Source organism: Pseudophryne corroboree, chromosome 1 (assembly GCF_028390025.1).
Source record: "Pseudophryne corroboree isolate aPseCor3 chromosome 1, aPseCor3.hap2, whole genome shotgun sequence".
NCBI lineage: Eukaryota > Metazoa > Chordata > Amphibia > Anura > Myobatrachidae > Pseudophryne > Pseudophryne corroboree.
Genome location: NC_086444.1, coordinates 471,040,899 through 471,066,222, shown reverse-complemented (window position 1 = coordinate 471,066,222; position 25,324 = coordinate 471,040,899). Strand labels below are relative to the sequence as shown.

Below are 25,324 nucleotides of genomic sequence, written 5' to 3'. Positions count from 1 at the left end.
CTCCTCTTCAGCGTTTCCACCCGTCGCATGTGCCCTGTGACATCATGATGTCACACACACAACTTGGGACTCGGGAGCGCGGAGGGAGGAAGCAGCTCAAGATGTTAATGATTGAGCTGTGAGCTGTGAGCTGCGAACTGCGGGTTTGAGGTTCTGGCGGAGTCGGGCTACGTCGCGCCTTCCAATATTTTAGGCGCCCGGAGCATGAGCTCCACCGGAGCCAGCCTCCCTATGCCCCTGCATGCCCTTCCAAATATCTCTGCACATTTAAATCTGCCTTACCTGCAGTGCAACATGGTTTTGCTAAGGAGCAAATTTGCTCTGAATGAGCCCCACAACAGTAAACTGGATGCTTAGCTTATATTTTATTTACTAGAAATGATTTCAAATATGACACAGAGTAAAGATCATCTTTAATCCTGTCCATAGGCGTACGCAGCACATTTTATTAGGGGGTGCACGACTGCAGTGGCATGCCTAGCACCGCCTACTGGACGTGGCTAGCACAGACTACAGGGCGTGGCTAGCACCATATATTAGCAGTCAATGCAAACTAAATAATATAGGTAATTTGATTAAATAGAGTGTACAGTGAGGGCATATACATATATACATACACACACAAACAGAGAATGAATGGGACTCCAAATTCCACACCATTAAAGATGCCTGGGTTTCTTCAGTAATATAGAGATATATAGTCAGTGAAAGGCTGCAGCACTCACATATCTTGTAATCTGTAAGCAGGTTATATACTTGTTCAGCTCACCTTAGAAGGACACTCCAATCCATATACAGGGCAGCGTTTCATTTTATTACATAAAATTTCTTATGTCCTGAAAAAAAATGTAATGCAATAAAATGAAACGTTGCCCTGTATATGGACTGGAGTGTCCTGCTAAAGTGAGGTGGACAAGTATATAACCTGCTTACAGATTACAAGATCTGTGAGTGCCGAAGCCTTTCACTGATATTTACATATAAAGCTGTAGGTGTGGCTCTCAAGCTGTATACTCACAATAATGCTCAGACAAAATCCTGATTTTTAACATTTCAATTTATCGGTTCAAATTGTTATCAGGAAAATCCTACATCTTTTTATTGACATTTCTTATGAAGGCAACTGCGCAGTTGTTTATACTTTTACTGGGAGTGTCAGACCTTGGTTGGATTATTTATTTTTATACAGTATATACACACACACACACACACACACACACACACACACACACACACATATATATACAGTCCAACAGGGGGCGCTCTCCAGATTTCTATAAATAATGAAGAATAATAAATTTATTAAACATCCTCAACTTGCACAGGTTATTTCCCAAACGTTTTCGGTCCACACAGGACCTTTTGTTTGGGAAATAACCTGTGCAAGTTGAGCATGTTCAATAAATGTATTATTCTTCATTATATATATTTTAGAGGCGGGTCGTGCCGGCTCCCGGCGCGTCACTTCCGCCGCTAACTCTCTGCTCCCAGCCAGTTGCCTTGCAATCAAAGGCACTGGGCAGCCGCCCGGCACTGCAGTCCCGGCTGTTACTAAGCAGCCGGGACGCCGCGTGCTGCGCGCCAGCTAACAGCTGGATAATTAGGATCTGGGGCTGGGCTGCCTGCTGATTGGGCTACAGGGGATTTTTATGGGAGCCAGATTAGGACAGCCCCGCCGGTGATAGCTTCCTGTGGAGCTGTGTCCTGCCCCTGGATTGTTCCTGTGCAGCCAGTTTATCCTGTATCCTGAGTCCTGGTGTCTGGAGCCTGATCTTTGGAATTTTATCCAGCCTTCCAGTCCTGTTATCCTGTATCTGCAGCCTTGAGGTTCCTGTTCCTTCTGCGTGCACCTATACCGGTGTCATGAGTAGCGGCTCTGCCGCACCTTATGACTGTGGCCGTATTTGTTCTTACTTTTTGGCATTTGTGTTTCTCTGCGGAGGTTTCCGCTATTGCTGTCCTCGCCGAATTACGACGGTGTCATGTTTGGTGTTCGGGCAGCGTTACCTTGGTTACAGTTTTGTTGGCGGTCGCGCCGCACATATACTAGTTTATTGTTCTTTAGTGGTTTCCCCCTATTTTCTTGTTTGTCTGTCTTAGTTTTCCTCTTGTTCCCTCTCTTTCTCGGTTAACGCCTTATCACCTACTAAGACCGGGGGACATCGGAGTCGGGCAGACCTAATCCGCCCGTCAAACGCGGCTGCCATGGGCCCAAGAAACCATAGTCTCGCAGGCGTTGACCGACCACTCGGGAGAGACAACAGAGTCAGGATTCCCATTGAGTATTGCTGCGTATCCCAGTTCTGTCACAGCTTCACGCATCTGTACTTGGAACTCTTCTGCTGCCACCCTATATCCTGGGTTCCAAGAACAGAGAACGTAACAAGTCTGGAGAGTACCCCCCTATTGGACTGTTACTATATGTATATAGCTGCTGATTTCTCCTGAGGATGTGAGTGTGACACACACACACACACACACACACACACACACACACACACACACACACACACACACACACACACACATATATATATATATATATATATATATATATTATCAAAAGGTAATAATAACCATTTATTTTTCTATACAGAATTTTATCCCCCCACCCCCCTGCCTGGCTTCTTGAACCCCTCTCTTTCCCCTGGTGCATACAGTGAGTGAGTGAGTCATTTAAGTCTTGACTCTCACTCACATTCTGCAGGCTCAGGCAGGAAGGCTCAGCTGCCTGTTTCCAGAGAGACCACCGCTGTCATCCTCCAGCGGTCCTAGGGTCTCCAGACAGTCCTGGCGTGGTGTGTGCTGTCGAAAATGGCAGGGCAGGCCACACGAGTGACTCCCACTGCAGTGACTCCCACCGCCACTAGAAACTGAGCACAGGCAGGAGCCGGGAGGACAGTGCAGGGTGGGCGGAAAGGAAGGGCGCACGTTGTGACGTGCTCATGTCACACCATGAGGCAGTTGGACCATGATGGCAGGTGGGCCGGGCCACCCACCCACAATAAAGCTGATGCTCAGTTCAACTGTTAGTCTGACCGGCGCAGTGGGAGGTGATGACTGTAACAGCCCGGGCAGCGATGCAGGAGGTAATCCTATTATCGCTATCAGTGTGCTGCTGTAGTAGGACTGTTACAACAGCAGCACACAGACAGTGATGATCGGATCGCGGGGGGGGGGGGTGCTGGACATTAGGGGGTGCCTGTGCGCACCAGGCACCCCCCGTGCGCACGCCTATGGTCCTATCCTGCATTTTAGCAGTAGCTGAGTTATTAGCTTGTGATGCAGTATTACTATTACTATATCTATAAGCTTGCGGGCAGGGCCTTCCTACCTCTATGACTGTCTGTTATTACCCAGTTTTGTGTTATCGCTGTTGTTTCCAATTGCAAAATGCAACAGAATTTGTTGCACTATATAAGAAACTGTTAATAAATAAAAATAAAAAGTAACTCCTCGTGTAGTTTATACTCATCTAAAAGTGCTTTGGGTTAAGAAATGAATAATTAAAGTGAAAACTCTAAATCTAAACTTTTATTTTACTATGTCATATGTAGTTACTTAATAGTTATACTAAGTATCCACTTAATTCTGCTAACGAGATCACAAGCAGGTTTAACTGTGTGCATTAAGTGACAGTATTTATGTACCATTCATTTCTGTCCATTAAGCTTATTAAGATGTGTGCAATAAATATATTCCTTGCTCTGTGTTTTATGTGTCATAAGGGCTGTTGGGTGACCTCCTTGCATGCAAGGCTTTGCCCTGACTCAGTCGACCTGCACAATTCCCATTGCTAGTCTTACAGCAAATAATATGCTGTCCTGAGCCTTATTATACATGATTTATGAAAGGAAAAATCAAGGGGGAGATGTATAAAGCAAAATGTCATTTTTTTTTAACAAACCCAGCACACAGTAACTGTGAGAGCGTGTATACACAAACAGAGAGCTACAGCATTCCATCATCTACACAAAGAGGCATACTATGATTTTACACCCACCAAATGTTTCTTATTCATCGTTTAAGTACATAACAGCTTTTAATAAAATTTAAATTATCCATCAGTTTAGAAATAAAAATAGTGTTGAGTGTTCAGATCATATATCATAGCGAATAAGTCCTATGAAATGCATTGTAAAAATATATATCTATGCATTGAGAGAAGGAAACTAGCAAGCATAGTGAATTTCTCTAATTTTTATTAGCAGTTTAGTAAACTGACTTAAAACACATCATTCTGCTTAGTTATATACTCTATGTTAGAATACAAAAAGCAGGTGAATAGAAATTGCATGTACTGTATACTATACTTGCCAACTATAATGTGTCCCCTACATAAATCTACATACAAGGTGAAGATGGGGACGGAGGAATTTTCACACATTGTCCTTATTGTTTTGATTCTGACTTCTCATCATTTCAATCCTTTTCTCCAGCCTATCCATCCATTCATTTCGAAGCCTAAAAATTAAAAGATAAAAAAAAAACAATAAAAAATAGATATATACGTACTGCAGAATTGTAGAAGTACTACTGGAAATAGCAAACTGTTTTTCTGTTGCAACTAAGAGCCTAATTTAGAGCTGCACACAATCAGCTCACAATACCAATATTCTGATGAAACCATACTGCACGTACTGACAGAGAAACGCATTAGTGTTTGCATTCAGTGACTCTGGATACTGTGATACCTGCTTAACATAGGATAAGGTATTGCTAATGGAAGTCCTTCGCCAGTGACTGCACATACAATTGGCACTGCTGATAGACGCTGTTTGAGTGGAGACCCAGCACCAGACTCGAGACATTGATAAAGGGAAATCCGGACATGGAGAATGCTATCTGTAAGCTGATTCCAGCTGGGGGCCTGAGTACTGACTCGGACACCTGATAACCACTTCAGACCATTTCTTAAAAAATCTAATTTAGACCCCGACTGCATGACCAAAAACAGGCCAGTATTAAACCTTCCTTTTCTAGGAAAGGTTATTGAGAAAGTGGATGAAAGTCAACTAGAAACCAGCCTGTCAACCCATGACATTATTATCCATTCCAGTCAGGATTCAGGAGAAAACATAGCACCGAAACAGCCCTGTTATATGTGCTTAATGATCTACTAATGGCAAGAGACAGAGGTGACTGTTCAATCTTAATCCTTCTGGATCTCTCTGCAGTATTTGACACAGTGGACCATGGGATTCTAATTGAGCATCTGATGTCATAGCCTGGTCTACCACTGCTATGCAGATGATACACAACTGTACAGCTGTACCTGTCCATTGCTCTAGGTACTGATAACCCAATAACAACCCTAACTGGCTGCCTAGCTGAGCTCCATGAGTGGATGAGTGCCAGTTGACTGAGACTGAACCCCGATAAAACAGAAGTCCTGATGATAGGTCACAGGACAAGACTGCAGCATAGCCAACTGACAGGACTTACACTTGGAGGTTCAGAACTACAAAACACCGGACATGTGCGTAATCTTGGTTTTGTCTTGGATAGTGGCCTAACACTTAAACATCAGGGGACAGTCACAATCAAATCCTTGTTCTTTCATCTGAGGATCATAGTCAGAATCAAACACTTAATTCCCTCAGAAGACCTGCCTAAAGTCATACATGCATTTGTATCATCATGCCTAGACTACAGCAATGCCCTCTACCTTCATCTCCTAGCAAAAGAATTGCACCGCTTACAAATGGTGCAAAATGCAGCTGCCAGACTATTAACCAATCAGCCCTGTTCCAGCCACATAAAACCCATTCTCTACTCCCTTCACTGGCTCCCTGTAAAATGGTGACTCATTTTCAAGATTGGCTTACACACTTTCAAAGCACTACATGACCAGGGCCCAAGGTACATGAAGCAGCTTCTGATTCCTTACTGTCCCACTTGATTACTCTGATCTGTAGATGGACTACTAACAGTACCTAGAATCTCACTGAATTCATCTGGGCGTCGAACTTTCAACTTTGTGGCTCCGATTCTATGGAACCCTATTCCCCGCTCAGTGTGAGAAGCCTCCGCTGTAGAATCCTTCAAAAATAGACTAAAGACTTCCCTATTTACTCAAGCATTTCACTAATATCTACTGTTAAGCTTGTCTGTATTTTGAGCTGTAAAGACAATTGTAAAGCACTTTGAGTCCTATTAGGAGAAAAGTGCTATGTAATAATAATTACAGGTTGAGTATCCCATATCCAAATATTCCGAAATACGGAATATTCCGAAATACGGTCTTTTTTGAGTGAGAGTGAGAAAGTGAAACCTTTGTTTTTTGATGGCTCAATGTACACAAACTTTGTTTAATACACAAAGTTATTAATAATATTGTATTAAATGACCTTCAGGCTGTCTGTATAAGGTGTATATGAAACATAAATGAATTGCGTGAATGTAGACACACTTTGTTTAATGCACAAAGTTATAAATATATTGGCTAAAATTATCTTCAGGCTGTGTGTATAAGGTGTATATGTAGCATAAATGCATTCTGTGCTTAGATTTAGGTCCCATCACCATGATATCTCATTATGGTATGCAATTATTCCAAAATACGGAAAAATTCCATATCCAAAATACCTCTGGTCCCAAGCATTTTGGATAAGGGATACTCAACCTGTATTATTATTATTAACTATTGGATTGGGCATCTGCTCTATCCCCTGTGATACATACTTTTACTCTGAGCCAGTCCCGTATATAGAATGGGCCACCAATAGAGTTTGCCTTAAATAGTAAGTTGTTCACTAATAACACTATTGAAGCGACGAGATCTACTGTGTTAATAAAATACTACAGTCTATAGCCAGCTAAATACACACGTGCAGGACTGTAATTGACTAATCTTGTGGGGCCAGAATATGGGGCTCAATGCAATAGCCTGAGAGCTGCCGGAGGTGCGGGACCTTATGTGAGTTTGCCCATATATATTTAAAGTGGCAATCATTTACAATGCAAAACCCCTGTTCTTAAGACATTTCATATATTGTAAAGATTGATTTGCAACATGGTACAGGTTGAGTATCCCATATCCAAATATTCCGAAATACGGAATATTCCGAAATACGGACTTTTTTGAGTGAGAGTGAGATAGTGAAACCTTTGTTTTTTGATGGCTCAATGTACACAAACTTTGTTTAATACACAAAGTTATTAATAATATTGTATTAAATGACCTTCTGGCTGTGTATATAAGGTTTATATGAAACATAAATGAATTGTGTGAATGTAGACACACTTTGTTTAATGCACAAAGTTATAAAAAATATTGGCTAAAATTACTTTCAGGCTGTGTGTATAAGGTGTATATGTAACATAAATGCATTCTGTGCTTAGATTTAGGTCCCATCACCATGATATCTCATTATGGTATCTAATTATTCCAAAATACGGAAAAATCCGATATCCAAAATACCTCTGGTCCCAAGCATTTTGGATAAGGGATACTCAACCTGTATCTGAAAGGACTATCTGAAAGGACTATTATTATTATTATTATTATTATTATTTTTATACTTTGTTTATATGGAGCCACAAGGGATCTGCAGCAACCAATTACAGAGTACATAAACAAATAAGCAAAACAAGAAAAAGGGACTTACAGTTCAAGGCAATATAGGACAAGTACAGGGTATATAAACACAGCTGCATCTGCAGATGACACTGAAATAAGTATCAGCGTGGCAGAAAACCTAGGGATTTGATTCTGTCAAAGGCAGTATGGCGTACAAAATGGTAAGAGAAAGAAAAGCACATAAGAGAAGAGGGCCCTGCTCATGAGAGCTTACATTCTAAAGGGAAGGGGCAGACAGACATTGGTGACACAGATGGAACACAGGCAGATGTGGCACTGACACAGGTGCCTCAGCTTTGTATGGAACACATGCTGAGGTGGCTCTAACACAGGTGCCTCAGCTGCTTATAGAACACTGGAGAGGTCACTCTAACACAGGTGCCTCAGCTGGGTATATGTCACAGTCTGAGGTTGCTCTGACACAGGTGCCTCAGTTGGGAATGGAAAACAGAGGTGCAGATGTACTAATTACTGGAGAGAGACAAAGTACCAACCAATCAGCTCCTGTTACATTTCAAAGGTGCCTGGAGATCTAATTGGAAGTGCTTGCGCAATCCGAGATTCAAATAGGGAAGCCACACCAAGATTCTAATGGTAAATTGCAGCTAAAATACGTGATAAAAAAAAATCCAATTTTTAAAAGATTGATACCTCAATCATTGCTCTCGAGGCAGTCTTCAGATAACAGTCTTCCCAGATTCACGCTATCAAGTTCTTATTACAGATATCTAATACAGTATAAAGCAATAGGGCTCTTGTCAAGATGCAAGGTTTCCTTACCACTTACTGTGTGAATGTGTTCAGGTTGTGTGAACTAACATTATTTAAGAAATATGTGATTCTGATCTGATTCACTAGTTCTGCTTATCCTATTCTTATGTGAATAGATGCACATATGACGGTCTACTAGATAACTTCCTAGAGGTAATGTTGCTGTCAAAAATACAATCAACAAAATGATTGTGGTTAGTTCTAAAGTAAAAATGTATAAAAAGTTGAAATTCATCTTGATAACTTAGTGAAGTATTATTTTCCTACAAATATCCCCTGTGCCTATCAATCAACATTATTGTAACATACCATAAACTGCACAGTTTATGCATTTGTTTGTTTTACCAGTGGTATGAAAATATTACTGTAAAATAAAAAGCTAACTCTCACTTCCTGTTCTATGTGTATTTGGAAGTTACCACTTCTTAGGTTTGTATCACCTGGGAGCAATATTGGTTTTGTTTCAGCCGTAAAACTGCAGTATTCCAAAGCTTTGAATCACTCCCTTTGTTACACATTATAGCCAAGGGGAAACTCTGAGTACATACGTTGTAATACAAAGTAATAAACAACAAGTTATGTGAGTACTGTTACAATATAACTTTACCAATAGTTAAAATCCAGCTGTGGAAAATTCTTACGGTGAGTGTGAAAGAGGGAGAAATTGCTATTGCTTTATCTTGTTTGGAAGAGATGCTGGTTGAGGAAGGTATGTGGGGCAACTGGAAATTCAATTAAATTGGCAACAGTGACCCCATGTCCTTAACTGATAAAGAGACAAAACAGCATGCCGTGGCAAGAGCCGCTACTAACTGGGGGTGGCGGTGGTTAGGAAAAGGTCCTCTCCACAAAGGGAAACTAGATGCGCAGTGAGTTAGCGTCTAGTTTCCCTTCGCGGAGAGGACCTTTCCCCGCTACTGGTGCCTGCCGTGCGGTGCGCCTGACGTCCTCGCCCACCGCACGGCAGTTTAGAACAGCCATAGATGCTAGAGGTCATAATTGACCTCTAGTGTCTGTGCGCTCCTATGGAAGAGACGTCTCTCCCATAGATCCGAGGAGCGGCACCGAAGACGGAGGGCAGCAGCAGTCGGGAAACAGGAACGGGGCTGGTGAGTATTCTTTATTTTTTTACTAGGGGTATAGCTACTAGTGGGCACAGTAATGGGGGCACAACTACTGGGGACACAACAGCTACTGGGGGCACAACTCTATACGGGGCAAAACTGACCACACCCCTTCCCTATGAAGCACTAACCCTATTTCGCCTCTTAGGGGGGGCACCAAAGGAAACTTTCGCCCTGGGCGCCACAAGGTCTAGAACCAGCCCTGACCACTATATAGTTATAGCGGAGATGATGCAGGGTTGTATGCAACTAAGGTTTATCAGGGGTTTTTGTTTTCATCATTCAGAGGAAGCAGTGCTAAGGAATGGAATCTGGATAGAAATGTGTAGAGTTAAATCTTGTGGCATGTGATGAAGGTGAGCAAAAGACCAACAGGTACACAGACGGAATGCGGTTAGCATCCCGGCAGTCCAGATGCTGGTGGTCATGTGACCGATGCCAGAATTCCGACACCACTTGGAATCATGAGATTAAGTATTGGGACCACTGTTAGGCAGGGCCGGCGACAGGGGTGGTCAAAGGGGACACCTGTACCGGGCCACAAGGATCAGAGGGGCCCCAAGAATACGCCACTTATTGCCTAGCAGGGATTTGAGCCATCTTGTCCAAAAAGGGCAGCAAGCTGTAGGCGATGTGGGCGCAGCCTCAGAGTGACAGGAGCCTCTCACACACAGTGACTGTGCGGCGAGAGTGTGCGCCCGCTTTTCCAGGTTCTGCTCTATTGCAGGCAGTTATGGGACATAGCAGCAGCTCTGCTGACCAGGATTCCCGTGCCCTGCGCCAGCCTCTTCTGGTGGGGTCTGCTGTGCGGTGTACAGGTCTGGATACTGGGAGTGCAGCGCAGGTGAGTCTCTCACCGGGGTAAGAGTGGATTGGTGAAGGGCTAGAGGGCTTTGAGATGGGGTGGGGGAGCTGGGAATGCAGCATGGAGTCATTGGGGAGAGACAGACTGTGGGGTGTGTGGGAGAAGGGAGAGAGCGAGACACAGACTGTGGTGTGTGCGGGGGATGATATATAGAAATATATATATTGATTTATTTATTTATTAATTATTTCTTATATTGCACAGCAAATAAGTTGTGCTCCAAAATAAATAGATAAATAAAAAAAATAAAAAATAAAAAAAATATATATATATATATAATCTGAGGGGGCCCCAGAGATATCACTGTACTGGGCCCCAAGATTTCTGTTGCTGGCCCTGCTGTTAGGGTTAGGACCCGGGAGGGGGGTTAAGTATAGGCACTAGAAGAGAGAGCCGTAGCCTCCACCCCCGAGGCTTAGCACTAGCCGCCACTACCACTATCTTAGCCCTAGCCGCCACCCCCGGTGTCTTAGCCTTAGCCACCATCCCAGGCGGGTTAGGGTAGGGGACAAGAAAGGGGTAAAATAACTGCCCCATCCCCTGTTGGCATTCTAATTGTTGGGATGCCGGTGTCGGTCATGTGACCGCTGGCATGCCAACCACCGGGATCCTGTATCACACCCCCACAGACAGGCAATATTCCCATATAATGTTACTTTTACCAAGATGTTTGGCTTGCTCAAGAGAGAGGGCTTATCCTATTTAATATTTGCTCTGAGTACTGAATGGCTTTCCGATCTGGGCCCATTTTTGTGTTGTAGCCAATTACAATATGGGTATGCCTATTCTACTTGGATCATGCATGGTCTTATTAATAAAAATGACTATACCACAAGTACATGATTGTTCATATTCGCTCTATCAATAGGTGTACATTTACTCCAGAAAATAATAATTTGGATGCACCAGAGTTTTGCAAGTCAAAAGGTTGTGTTAAGTTTGAAAATGTATTTCATAATTCTACCGATATCTCCCCACTGATCATTCTTTTAGCCGAGAGCAAGCACCTGTCAAGAGAAATTGCCTAATTACGGTAATGTTAAGGACAGTGGAAAAATATGGTTAATATATATTCTTTTGCTTGTAGAACTATTTTCAGGTCTGTGGGTTCTATCATTAGAAACACTATTGGACTCTGAGACACATGGAATAGTTGGAAATAATTGGTGCTTTAATTAACAGTGACAGTGCAGTATTGAATACGTACAATCTCACCACAGGCCTAGGAACAGTATTATACGCAGCAAGTCTTCATTGTGAAGGCACCTTGGGAAAGATATATTTTTTTTTCTACATTAAACTTGCCACAAATACAGCATCACATTTAAAATTACTCAGGACATACAGCAAAGTAAGATTGCCTGGAGCATCTGATGACGTTGACCCAGAAAACTTCAAAGGGGCTGGTCTTTTTGGTATTAATTATGTCAGCTTGTTATATCCTGACTAAAACATCAACTGTAATCTGTATATAGCGTTTTACAATCAAATGTTAAACAAGAAAACTTCTTGGCTCTCCCATATATATGACATATTCTTGTATTTAATTAGTATTATTTATTACACAATAATGTTTGTATAGTATATTGACAAATCAGTGAGTTGCTTTATGAATATTTCAATTAAATGTCAAATGTCAAAATGGTCATTTTTAAAAATGACTAAACTCTGATAACAGAAGGGCTTATTCTGAGTTACACGTAAGTCACAATACACACGTATCTTGTGGATTTCAGAATACTGTGCATGCGCCAAGGAATCCACGCATGGTCGGAGATTGCCCATGTGCATGGATTGATTTATCTGTTGACGGACCACATTTTCTGTGAAATGGACATTTCTGGGTGATAACTGTATGGAAATGTACGGAACAGTGACCTAACTGCTTGGGGAATTAGGTCCAAACAATTGATGGTTTTTGCTGTCTTGAAAGGGGAAGAAATGTCAGAAATTCCAGAGATTCTCCAACAGAATCCAAATGCAAATATGGCCTTTCTGGTGCAGGTTCTCCTACTGAATAGTCAGTACCACAGTACCAGCACAGAACAAGCTAGACACTAGTACTCTGCAAGGATAAAAATAATGTTTATTCTGAATCTAGCAACAGACTCATCAGAGAAAAATAAGCATAAACCTTCTGAAGAGTGGGCAGCAGTCCCATGAAACGCGTAACTAAATTTATGCAGTTTATCACATGTTGTACCAGATGATTAAAATAAATTTGTACTGATGCCATACTAGCAATCTTCAATAAACTATGTATTAAGAAGTAGTGGTACTGACTATTCAATTCTGGAATCCTGCAACAGAAAGGACACTGTTTGCATTTGGATGGTAACTGTGCAGCGACCATGACATAACATGTAACTCTTCTGTCTGGGAGTGGCATGGGAGTGTTGTCATAGTGTACAGATAGAGATAGGATGTGTGTTTCAGCCGGATCTTTTACACCCAGCATGAGGCTGTTTTGAGTACCAATCCTAATAATAAAAGTTGCGGATGTAAGAACAGTGGGCGGGGTAGGCTTCCACATGCAGTCTCACAGATTTTTATGCGATTCTTCCATTAGCATTAACTAGTATGCAGGCTGCAACGGCCATACCAAAAAGCCATACCAAAGACTCAGAATCATGCCCTAAGATTGGAGCCTCAGACACAATAAAATTAGAAGGGGATTTATCATCAATTAGGCATCACTTGTTGATCTTACAGTACAGTACCTCTGGTTGTATCTGATTTAGATCTCTGCATACTATTTTTTATTCCCTCAAAATACATTTACATTTCCTGTTTAATTTGAAACTTTGCGACAGATAAAAGGATTTTGGTTACCTACCAGTAAATCCTTTTCTCGTAGTCCATAGAGGATGTTGGGGTCCACATTAGTACCATGGGGTATAGACAGGTCCACCAGGAGCCATTGGCACTTTAAGAGTTTGAAAGTGTGGGCTGGCTCCTCCCTCTGTGCCCTTCCTACCAGACTCAGTCTAGAAACTGTGCCCGAGGAGACGACATACTTCGAGAGAAAGATTATTATACACAGATAGTGGTGAGATTCATACCAGCTCACACATACAAGGCACGTCAAGCCAACGTAGCTTGAACATTCAGCAACTGCTGAAACATTACCTACCAAGTAACAATGCAGTACTCAACTAAAACGAAGTGGTACTGAACCAAATAACATTTGCAGGATAACGAAGCGCTGGGAGGGTGCCCAGCATCCTCTACGGACTACGAGAAAAGGATTTACCGGTAGGTAACCAAAATCCTATTTTCTCTTACGTCCTAGAGGATGCTGGGGTCCACATTAGTACCACGGGGATGTACCAAAGCTCGCAGAACGGGAGGGAGAGCGCAGAGGCTCCTGCAGAACTGATTGACTGAACTTCAGGTCATCAGAGGCCAAAGTAGCAAACTTGTAAACTTTGCAAACGTGTTCGACACAGACCAAGTTGCGGCTCGGCAAAGTTGCATTGTCAAGACACCCCGGGCAGCCGCCCAGGAAGACCCCACCATACGAGTAGAGTGGGCCTTAACAGTTTTTGGACACAATAGTCCTGCCGTAGAATAAGCGTGCTGGATAGTGAACCTGATTCAGCGAGAGATCGTCTGCATAGAAGCAGGACACCCAATTTTCTTGGGATCATATAGGACAAACAGAGGGTCCGACTTTCTGTGACGAGAAGTTCTCTTCACATATAACATCAGAGCCCTTATGACATCCAAGGACTTTGATGTAATTGAGGAGTCAGTAGCCACTAGCACCACAATAGGTTGGTTGACATGAAATGCAGACACAACCTTCGGAAGAAACTGCTAGTGTTTCTGGAGCTCAGCTCTATCTTCGTGGAAGATCAAATAAGGGCTTTTACAGGATAAAGCCCCCAGCTCGGACACACGTCTAGCAGAAGCTAAGGCTAACAAAGTGACTGCCTTCCATGTAAGAAATTTGACCTCTCAGGATGGGCAGCCAATTGTTACTAAAAGAAAATGGATAGGGCTGAAATCTGGACCTTCACAGATCCCAACCTCAGACCTATATGCACTCCTGCTTGCAGGAAGAGGAGGAAACGTCCCAGTTGAAACTCCACCGTAGGAAACTTCTTGGACTCACACACCGAGAGACATATTTCTTCCATATACGATGGTAATGTTTAGACGTTACCCCTTTCCTAGCCTGTATGAGGGTAGGAATAACCTTCTTCGGAATGCCTTTCCGAGCAAGAATCAGGCGCTCAACTACCATGCCGACAAACGTAGCCGCGGTAAGTCTTGATAGGCGAACGCCCCCTGCCACAGCAGGTCCTCCCAAAGAAGAAGAGGCCTCGGCTCTTCTTGGAGTAGATTCAGAAGTTCCGCGTACCAAGCCCTTCTTGGCCAGTCTGGGGCAATGAGGATCGCTTGAACCCTTGTTCACCTTATGAGCTTTAGGATTCTTGGGATGAGTGGCAGTGGTGGAAACATATAGACTGACTGGAACACCCACGGAGACACCAGGGCGTCCACTGCCACTGCCTGTGGGTTCCTTGACCTGGAACAATAACGTTGAAGCTTCTTGTTGAGATGAGAGGCCATCATGTCTATCTGGGGTAAGCCCCAAAGATCTGTTATTTCCACGAACACCTCCGGATGGAGTCCCCACTCTCCTGGATGGAGATCGTGTCTGCTGAGGAAGTCTGCTTCCCAGTTGTCTACTCCCGAAATGAAGATGGCTGACAGCGCTAACACATATTTTTCTGTCCAGAGGAGTATTCTTGTCACCTCTGACATTGCCGCTCTGCTCTTCGTTCCGCCTTGTCGGTTTATGTAAGCCACTGTTGTTACGTTGTCCGACTGTACTTGAATGGCCCGATTTCTCAGAAGAGGGGCCGCCTTAAGAAGACCGTTGTAGACGGCTCTTAGTTCCAGGATGTTGATGGGCAGGCCGGCTTCCAGGCTTGACAACCGCCCTTGGAAGGTTACTCCTTGAGTGACTGCTCCCTAGCCCCGAAGGCTCGCATCCGTGGTTAAAAGGACCCAGTCCTGAATCCCGAACCTGCGTCCTTCCAGAAGGTGAGGTAATTGGAGCCACCAGAGGAGTAAAAACCTTTGGTAACAGACGAATTTTCTGGTGCATGTGGAGGTGAGATCCCGACCACTTGTCCAGGATATCCAGTTGGAAGGTCTGAGCGTGGAACCTCCCATACTGGAAAGCCTCGTAAGAGGCCACCATTTTTCCCAATAGGTGAATGCATTGATGAACCGACACCCGGGGTGGCTTCAGGACATCCCGGACCATAGCCTGTATCACCAACGCCTTTTCCTGTGGAAGAAACACCCTCTGCACTTCCGTATCCAGGATCATTCCCAGAAAAGACAACCTCTGGGTTGGTTCCAAATGCGACTTTGGAAGGATCAGAATTCAACCGTTACTCTGGAGCAGTCATGTTGTGAGAACAATGGACTGAAGTAGCTTCTCCTTGGACGATCCCTTTATGAGCAGATCGTCCAGATATGGAATGATGTTCACACCTTGCTTGCGGAGGAGAATCATAATTTCCGCCATCACCTTGGTAAACACCCTTGGTGCTCTGGAGAGGCCGAATGACAGGGCCTGGAACTGGAAATGACAGTCCAGCAATGCAAAGCGGAGATAAACTTGATGCGGCAGCCAGATCGGAATGTGGAGGTATGTATCCTTGATATCCAGTGATACCAGGAATTCCCCTTCTTCCAGACCTGATATCACCACCCTGAGAGACTCCATCTTGAACTTGAACTCCTTTAGAAAGGGGTTCAAAGATATTAGGTTCAGAATGGGCCTGACTGAACCATCCGGCTTTGGTACCACGAAAAGGTTTGAATAGTAACCTTTGGACAGCATGTGAGGTGGCACTGGTACAATGACCTGTGCCTCCACCAGTTTTTGGACAGCGTCCTGTAGTACAGTGCTGTCCTCCAACAGAGTTGGTAAGCCTGACTTGAAAAAGCGATGAGGAGGGAGACTTTGAAATTCCAGCCTGTATCCCTGAGACACAATATCTATCACCCAGGGATCCAGGCTGGACGATACCCAGACATGACTGAAGCATCTTAGTCTCGCTCCCACTAGCCCCACCATCGGGGCAAGCAGTCCACCATCATGTGGAGGACTTTGGCGTACCCAAAGTAGGCTTTTGTTCCTGGGAACCTGCAGCGGCAGGTTTCTTGGACATTAATCCGACCTCCCCTAAAGAAGGTGTTGGAAGGTCTGGCCTTTCTAGGCTTGTTAGGCCGAAAGGACTGCGTTGCAGCAGAAGAGAAGGATTTCTTCAGAGCAGGTGCTGCTGAGGGAAGAAACAGAGACTTATCCGCTGTAGCGGGGGATATCCACGCATCTAGAGCTTCCCCAAAGAGAGCCTGACCTGTATAGGGTAGAGACTCCACACTTCTTCTGGATTCCGCGTCGGCCTACCACTGGCGCAGCCACAATCCCCGACGAGCTGAAACAGACATGGAAGATATTCCCGCAGCCATGGAACCCAGGTCTTTCATGGATTCTACCATAAAACCTACAGAATCATGTATGTTGCATAAATACAAAGCAACGTCATCCCTATCCATAGTATCCAAATCCTCAAGTAAGGTAGCCGACCACTTTACTAGTGCCTTTGCAATCCATGCAGTAGCAATAGTGGGACGTAATATGGCCCCTGAAGCAGTATACATTGATTTACGCTTGTTATCAATTTTCCTATCTGCCGGCTCCTTTAAGGCGGTAGATCCTGGAACAGGTAAAACCACCTTCTTTGAGAGTCTGGACACAGATGCGTCAACAATCAGCGGGTTTTCCCATTTTTTCCTATCCTCCTCAGGGAAAGGAAATGCCATCTGGACCCTTTTAGGGACCTGGAATTTTTTCTCAGGGTTTACCCATGCTTTTTCAACTATAGCATTCAATTCCTTTGACGCAGGGAAGGTTAGAGAGGCTTTTTTATTTTCAGTGAAAAAAGCCTCCTCAACCTGCTCAGGTGTGGTATCATTAACATTTAACACATCCCTGATAGCCTCTATCAACAATTGCACCCCCTTTGAAAAAGATGCGGACCCCCGCAACACATCCCCATCACCATCTGCAGTGTCAGAATCGGTATCCGTGTCGTCTTGTGTGACATGAACAAGCGCACGTTTGTGGGGGTATATAGCGGGGCGTCCTGAGGTACCAGAAACAGGCCATACTGCCATAGAACTCTGTAGTACCTGGGTCGCAGATTCATTACTTGAAACCCTGTCAGAAATCTGAGAAATCTAAGATTTGATAGAGGAAAACCACTCTGGTTCCCTTGCTGGTATCTGTGCTAAACCAGTGCTATTCTGACTACATGGAATGGGATCATCCTGGGAGGATAAATCCTCTGCAGCATATGACACAGTGTCTCTGAACATAGCTAAAGGAGACCACCAAACACTCCACACACACACAGGTGGGGGCAGACAGAGTTTCCCCCCAAGAATGGCAAGAGAGACACAGAGATCGGAACCAACCCACACCACATCGCTTTCAGTAAAGGGAGACCCCTTACCAGCGCAGACTGTGTCCCTTAATAGGAGACACAATTGTTTTACAGCCTCCCCTCCCTTTTACAACCCCCTGGTACCGTGTACTGATAGCTGGAGTTGCTGTGGAGGGACCTGTTCTTCCATCCAGCATTGTGCAGGCAGGAAAATGGCGCTGGAACACTGCTGGGTCCGCTCTGAGGAGAAGCTCTGCCCCCTTTATGGCGCTTCACAGGCGCCATTAATTCCTGCTCTTCACAGATTATACTGGCCTGAGGAGAAATGTGCTGGCTGAGATCCGCGGACCCCGACAGACTTGCTGACCAGTGTGGGGGTAAGCGCTGGCCCAGGGTGCCCCTCACAGCGCCGCTCCATGTGCCTCTGGACCTTCATAGGAGCGCAGTTAATACTGCACTCCCTCTCCTGTGCCGCCATCTTCACACTGGCCCCGCTTGCTAGGGCGGTCGGGGTCTCACTCACCACTCTTCAACTCTGTAAGGGGTTGGCGGCATGTTGCTGGGGCGAGCGGTCCCCTCTGGAGCTCAGTGTCCAGTCAGCGGAGTCAGTGGCTCAGACCCTGCAGGGCAGACACTGCTCCCCCCTTAGTCCCACGCTGCAGGCAGGCTGTTGTCAACAGCCTCCTGTAAAAAAATAAACTCTAAACTAACTTTAACTAGAAAAGCTCAGTAGAGCTCCCCTAGCTGTGACCGGCTCCTCCGGGCACATTTTCCAAACTGAGTCTGGTAGGAGGGGCATAGAGGGAGGAGCCAGCCCACACTCTCAAACTCTTAAAGTGCCAATGGCTCCTGGTGGACCCGTCTATACCCCATGGTACTAATGTGGACCCCAGCATCCTCTAGGACATAAGAGAAACAAATATTTTCCCACTGTGCAGTTAATAGCACCTAATACCACCCATCTCTTGCACAGGCATCACAAGGAGGGTGCTGGCCACTTCTAGGTGTCATTCTCGGAAAGGGTGACACCAAAATATCGGCTCCTTTGCAGCAACAGGAGCGAAGTGCTGCAGTGTGACATTATCCTGCCGAAAGCGGCACCAGTCACTAAGAAGGATCCTGCAATGCAGGCACAACTCTCTGGGAGTAGCCCCCAGAGTGATGCAACCGGGGATGGGAGGTTCCCCACTAGGCCACGTCTAGGATTGCCACCTCATCCTTTTAATTCTGGATACATATTAATTACACAGGTTCTGTGGCTGATTAAAACCAGGTGAAATGGAGTCTTGAAGTCAGCCATCCACAGAACCTGTGTAATTAATGTGTCCAGAATTAAAGGGATGATGTGGCAACCCTAGCCACGCCCCCTCCATGATGATGGTGGGGGACTCTCGCATGGGCTATGGCCCTTTATATGAGGTCATGGCCCTTTTCCGGCCCCATACACCTTTATACTATTTAGTGCAGCTGGTGTCACTGACCCCGGTGCCGCCACTTGCCTTGTGTACTATAACAGGCAGATTGTTCTGCTCATGGCCGGCTTTAGGCACATTCGACAGGAGCAGTCAAAATGGGTGTTGGGTTTTTAAGGGCACGTTGCAATTTTAAATGTGGAGCCAGCCGTCAGCCAATTAGAATTCGCAGACTGGCAGTTTTGCTTGTCTCACGAACTTGTGCCATATTTCAGATGCCTGCTGGAGATGGGACACAAAGGCCAGCAGCAGCACCAACAGAGCAGCAGTGGTGGTGAGCACTATTGGGGACAGTTTGTGTAAGCAGCACTACTGGGGGTAATATGTGTATCTGGCACTATTTCAAAAATTCTCACTCTGAGTGCTAGTAGGCCTGGAGCCAGCCGTAGTTCAGCTTACAAAATGCCCAGATCTGAATCCATACATCTTCCAGAGCAAATATATGGCATTTCAGGATAGGCCCAATGCTACCTTGCAAATCAATCTGCATTAGTGCCAAACCTAGTGAAAATAGTTCAAATTCAGTAGACATAAAGAGGAAGCCTCTTTATATTTCTTAAAGTTCTGATGTCATCAGAGCAGTATTACGGTGTGTGTGTGTGTGTGTCTGTGTGTGTGTGTGTCTGTGTGTGTGGTGCGGGGGGCACTTGGGCAACTAACTTGTTGGGGTCCTTACAAATAAAATGTTGAAATCATATACTGATGATGTTGTTAAAAGTATGGTGTGTAACACTCCATGCATGACAAATGAGTAGAAAAAAACTGTGGTGCAGCTATTTATGCCACACAGAGCCCCAGTTCGGGTTATGCCACAGTTCCTAGGCGGCAGCCCTGGCTGCCTATTGTTAATATGGCATGATGTGTCACTGAAACAGTTACAATAAAAAGGTATTTATGCTCTGTGACATTAATCAAATAATTTACAGAGTGAGCTGTAAGGTTTACAACAGAGGAAGACAAGTATTGTGGGGACTGCAGCAAAGGCGGAGTGGGATTTATCTTTCTGTTGGAGTAGTGAGTTTAGGGCCTAATTCAGACCTGATCGTAAAAGCAAAATCTTTCTCTAATGGGCAAAATCATGTTGCACTGTAGGGGGAATGGGGGGGGGTGGAGGGGGGGGCAGATATAGCATGTGCAGAGAAAGTTAGATTTGGGTGGGTTATATCGTTTCTGTGCAGGGTAAATACTGGCTTTTTACACTGCAGTTTCAGTTTGAACACACCCCACCCAAATATAACTCTCTCTGCATATGTTACATCTGCCCCCCCCCCCCCCCCCCCCTCCCTGCAGTGCACATGGGGGAGTGATTCAGATCTGATTGTAGATGTGCAGGGGACGCTCAGCACAACGATCCAGTATGAATTAGCCCCATGGTTTTGCCCATTAGAGAAAAATGTTGCTGCTGCGATCAGGTCTGAATTAGGCCGTTAATTACTAACCAGGGGGTCAGGGCAGTTTTCACTCTTTCTATTTGAACTCTGAATCCATAAACAGAATCTAATTATTTCCAAAATGCTGTGTGAATTATTGGTTGCCATCTACGATATGCTCACATTTTAGTTTGATTCATTACAACTTCAGACATTATGCTATAATGTGAATGTCTCTGCAGGGCAAGTTATAATATTTAAATGAATCTATATTAAATGACTAATTTACTATAATTCTGAGATATGTATGTTTTATAATTAATTTATTCATGTTCACACCTGACACAGAGAGAAGAATAAGTGTAACTAAAGTTATCCTGCTCACAATTATATATCCTGTGGAGTCGGAGACTACCCAGTCTCATTAGGCAAACTGCTATTTTTATTTTGTGCTGAGCTGTGTTAAAAATGTCTTTCATTATTATGTATAGATCTAGTTTATAGATCCTATTTAGCTTTATATATCATTGCACAAGATCTTTTAGTTCTAAAAGTAACAAATAACTAATAGCCAATGTTTTTTACCTTGATTTTCACAAAGCCTAACCATGGTTATTGTTTTATAGCTACTAACTACCTCCCAACTGTCCCGATTTTTGCAGGACAGTCCCGTTTTTTAGGGACTGTCCCGCTGTCCCACCCGCGGACCGCAGTGTCCCGTGGTGGGAGTGGGCAGTTGGGAGGCTCTGTCTCTCGCTGCCCTGCTTAGCAGAGCAGCGGTGAATAGACGCTGTGCACAGACAGACAGTGCAGACAGACAGTGCAGACAGAGAGAGAGAGAACATGCCAGCAGCTCCTCCTGCGAAGCCACGCCCCGTTTCGTAGGCCACACCTCTTTTTTAGGAGCGCACGCGGCTTCACCGCGCGTGTGTACCTCTTTGTAAGCATTAAAAGTTGGGAGGTATGCTAACCACTGTAATTCTTCTCCCAATCTCCAGGGCCAAATTAAGGGCCACATGGGCCAGGGGATAAAAATGTTCAAGGGCCTATGCTGAGAAGCGGAGACGCTGTGGCCAGTGCTATGTGGGTGTGTACATCCCCTACACCAGGCCTTTCCAACCTGTGGCTATCCATCAGTTGTGAAACTACAAGTCCCAGCATGTCCTGCCACAGTTTTACTATTAGGGAATGCTAAAACTGTGGAAGGTCTTGCTGGGAAGTGTAGTTTCACAACAGCTGGCAAGCCACAGGATGGCCGGGCCATCCCTACACTATCAGCTCCTCTCTCTCCTTAAATGCCTAAAAACAGAAAATGTGCAGAATTTGTGAGAAAACTAGAAATACAATTTTAAAATGTACTGTATGATTTATGGCAAATGTGTGCCATAAAAATGTTGGGCCTATTTTTTAAGTGAAGGCTTGAAGCTGTAGTTCCATCTACCCCATTATTAATCTGGTCCTGCCCAGGCCTGCTGACAGCTTTGCCGGGCCCAGATACTGTGAGGGGGCGTGACCAATACTGGAAGGTGTGGTCAGGCCCCCTCTGTGAGATGTATGTAAAAAAATAGACTACTGCATGTTTGTGCCAACACAGGGTTTGCTCCGGTTCGTGGTCAGCCAGGGACAGATGGGGGGTCAGAGACATGCGGTGAAATAAATGGCTCAGGAGACACTGGCTAGTACCAGAGCCAGATTTATACTAGAGATGAGCGCCTGAAATTTTTCGGGTTTTGTGTTTTGGTTTTGGGTTCGGTTCCGCGGCCGTGTTTTGGGTTCGAACGCGTTTTGGCAAAACCTCACCGAATTTTTTTTGTCGGACTCGGGTGTGTTTTGGATTCGGGTGTTTTTTTCAAAAAACACTAAAAAACAGCTTAAATCATAGAATTTGGGGGTCATTTTGATCCCAAAGTATTATTAACCTCAAAAACCATAATTTACACTCATTTTCAGTCTATTCTGAATACCTCACACCTCACAATATTATTTTTAGTCCTAAAATTTGCACCGAGGTCGCTGTGTGAGTAAGATAAGCGGCCCTAGTGGCCGACACAAACACCGGGCCCATCTAGGAGTGGCACTGCAGTGTCACGCAGGATGTCCCTTCCAAAAAACCCTCCCCAAACAGCACATGACGCAAAGAAAAAAAGAGGCGCAATGAGGTAGCTGTGTGAGTAAGATTAGCGACCCTAGTGGCCGACACAAACACCGGGCCCATCTAGGAGTGGCACTGCAGTGTCACGCAGGATGGCCCTTCCAAAAAACCCTCCCCAAACAGCACATGACGCAAAGAAAAAAAGAGGCGCAATGAGGTAGCTGTGTGAGTAAGATTAGCGACCCTAGTGGCCGACACAAACACCGGGCCCATCTAGGAGTGGCACTGCAGTGTACATACAATTATGGACGGGCTGCCGAGTGCCGACACAGAGGTAGCCACAGCCGTGAACTACCGCACTGTACTGTGTCTGCTGCTAATATATAGACTGGTTGATAAAGAGATAGTATACTCGTAACTAGTATGTATGTATAAAGAAAGAAAAAAAAACCACGGTTAGGTGGTATATACAATTATGGACGGGCTGCCGAGTGCCGACACAGAGGTAGCCACAGCCGTGAACTACCGCACTGTACTGTGTCTGCTGCTAATATAGACTGGTTGATAAAGAGATAGTATACTCGTAACTAGTATGTATGTATAAAGAAAGAAAAAAAAACCACGGTTAGGTGGTATATACAATTATGGACGGGCTGCCGAGTGCCGACACAGAGGTAGCCACAGCCGTGAACTACCGCACTGTACTGTGTCTGCTGCTAATATATAGACTGGTTGATAAAGAGATAGTATACTCGTAACTAGTATGTATGTATAAAGAAAGAAAAAAAAACCACGGTTAGGTCACTGGTATATACAATTATGGACGGGCTGCGGAGTGCCGACACAGAGGTAGCCACAGCCGTGAACTACCGCACTGTACTGTGTCTGCTGCTAATATATAGACTGGTTGATAAAGAGATAGTATACTCGTAACTAGTATGTATGTATAAAGAAAGAAAAAAAAACCACGGTTAGGTGGTATATACAATTATGGACGGGCTGCCGAGTGCCGACACAGAGGTAGCCACAGCCGTGAACTACCGCACTGTACTGTGTCTGCTGCTAATATATAGACTGGTTGATAAAGAGATAGTATACTCGTAACTAGTATGTATGTATAAAGAAAGAAAAAAAAACCACGGTTAGGTCACTGGTATATACAATTATGGACGGGCTGCCGAGTGCCGACACAGAGGTAGCCACAGCCGTGAACTACCGCACTGTACTGTGTCTGCTGCTAATATATAGACTGGTTGATAAAGAGATAGTATACTCGTAACTAGTATGTATGTATAAAGAAAGAAAAAAAAACCACGGTTAGGTGGTATATACAATTATGGACGGGCTGCCGAGTGCCGACACAGAGGTAGCCACAGCCGTGAACTACCGCACTGTACTGTGTCTGCTGCTAATATATAGACTGGTTGATAAAGAGATAGTATACTCGTAACTAGTATGTATGTATAAAGAAAGAAAAAAAAACCACGGTTAGGTCACTGGTATATACAATTATGGACGGGCTGCCGAGTGCCGACACAGAGGTAGCCACAGCCGTGAACTACCGCACTGTACTGTGTCTGCTGCTAATATATAGACTGGTTGATAAAGAGATAGTATACTCGTAACTAGTATGTATGTATAAAGAAAGAAAAAAAAACCACGGTTAGGTCACTGGTATATACAATTATGGACGGGCTGCGGAGTGCCGACACAGAGGTAGCCACAGCCGTGAACTACCGCACTGTACTGTGTCTGCTGCTAATATATAGACTGGTTGATAAAGAGATAGTATACTCGTAACTAGTATGTATGTATAAAGAAAGAAAAAAAAACCACGGTTAGGTGGTATATACAATTATGGACGGGCTGCCGAGTGCCGACACAGAGGTAGCCACAGCCGTGAACTACCGCACTGTACTGTGTCTGCTGCTAATATATAGACTGGTTGATAAAGAGATAGTATACTCGTAACTAGTATGTATGTATAAAGAAAGAAAAAAAAACCACGGTTAGGTCACTGGTATATACAATTATGGACGGGCTGCCGAGTGCCGACACAGAGGTAGCCACAGCCGTGAACTACCGCACTGTACACTGGTTGATAAAGAGATAGTAGTATACTCGTAACAACTAGTATGACGACGGTATAAAGAATGAAAAAAAAAACCACGGTTAGGTGGTATATAATACAATTATGGTTGGACGGACTGCCTGCCGAGTGCCGACACAGAGGTAGCCACAGCCGTGAACTACCGCACTGTACACTGGTTGATAAAGAGATAGTAGTATACTCGTAACAACTAGTATGACGACGGTATAAAGAATGAAAAAAAAACCACGGTTAGGTGGTATATAATACAATTATGGTTGGACGGACTGCCTGCCGAGTGCCGACACAGAGGTAGCCACAGCCGTGAACTACCGCACTGTACACTGGTTGATAAAGAGATAGTAGTATACTCGTAACAACTAGTATGACGACGGTATAAAGAACGGAAAAAAAAACACGGTTAGGTGGTATATATTATAATACAATTATGGATGGACGGACTGCCTGCCGAGTTCCGACACAG

The 25,324-nt window shown here is 44.5% G+C and overlaps 1 protein-coding gene across 2 annotated transcripts in view; it reads right to left on the bottom strand.

Annotated features, from left to right (window-relative positions):
- Positions 1-4,185: 4,185 nt before the first annotated feature.
- The window catches only part of LOC134906045 (protein FAM240B-like), a 266,635-nt gene continuing 245,496 nt past the window's right edge, over positions 4,186-25,324 (bottom strand). For both annotated transcript variants that reach the window (XM_063914683.1, XM_063914692.1), the window contains exon 4: positions 4,186-4,464. In XM_063914683.1, coding sequence (XP_063770753.1) covers positions 4,380-4,464 — 85 coding nt within the window. In that variant the 3' untranslated portion in view covers positions 4,186-4,379. The remainder of the gene's footprint in view (positions 4,465-25,324) is intronic.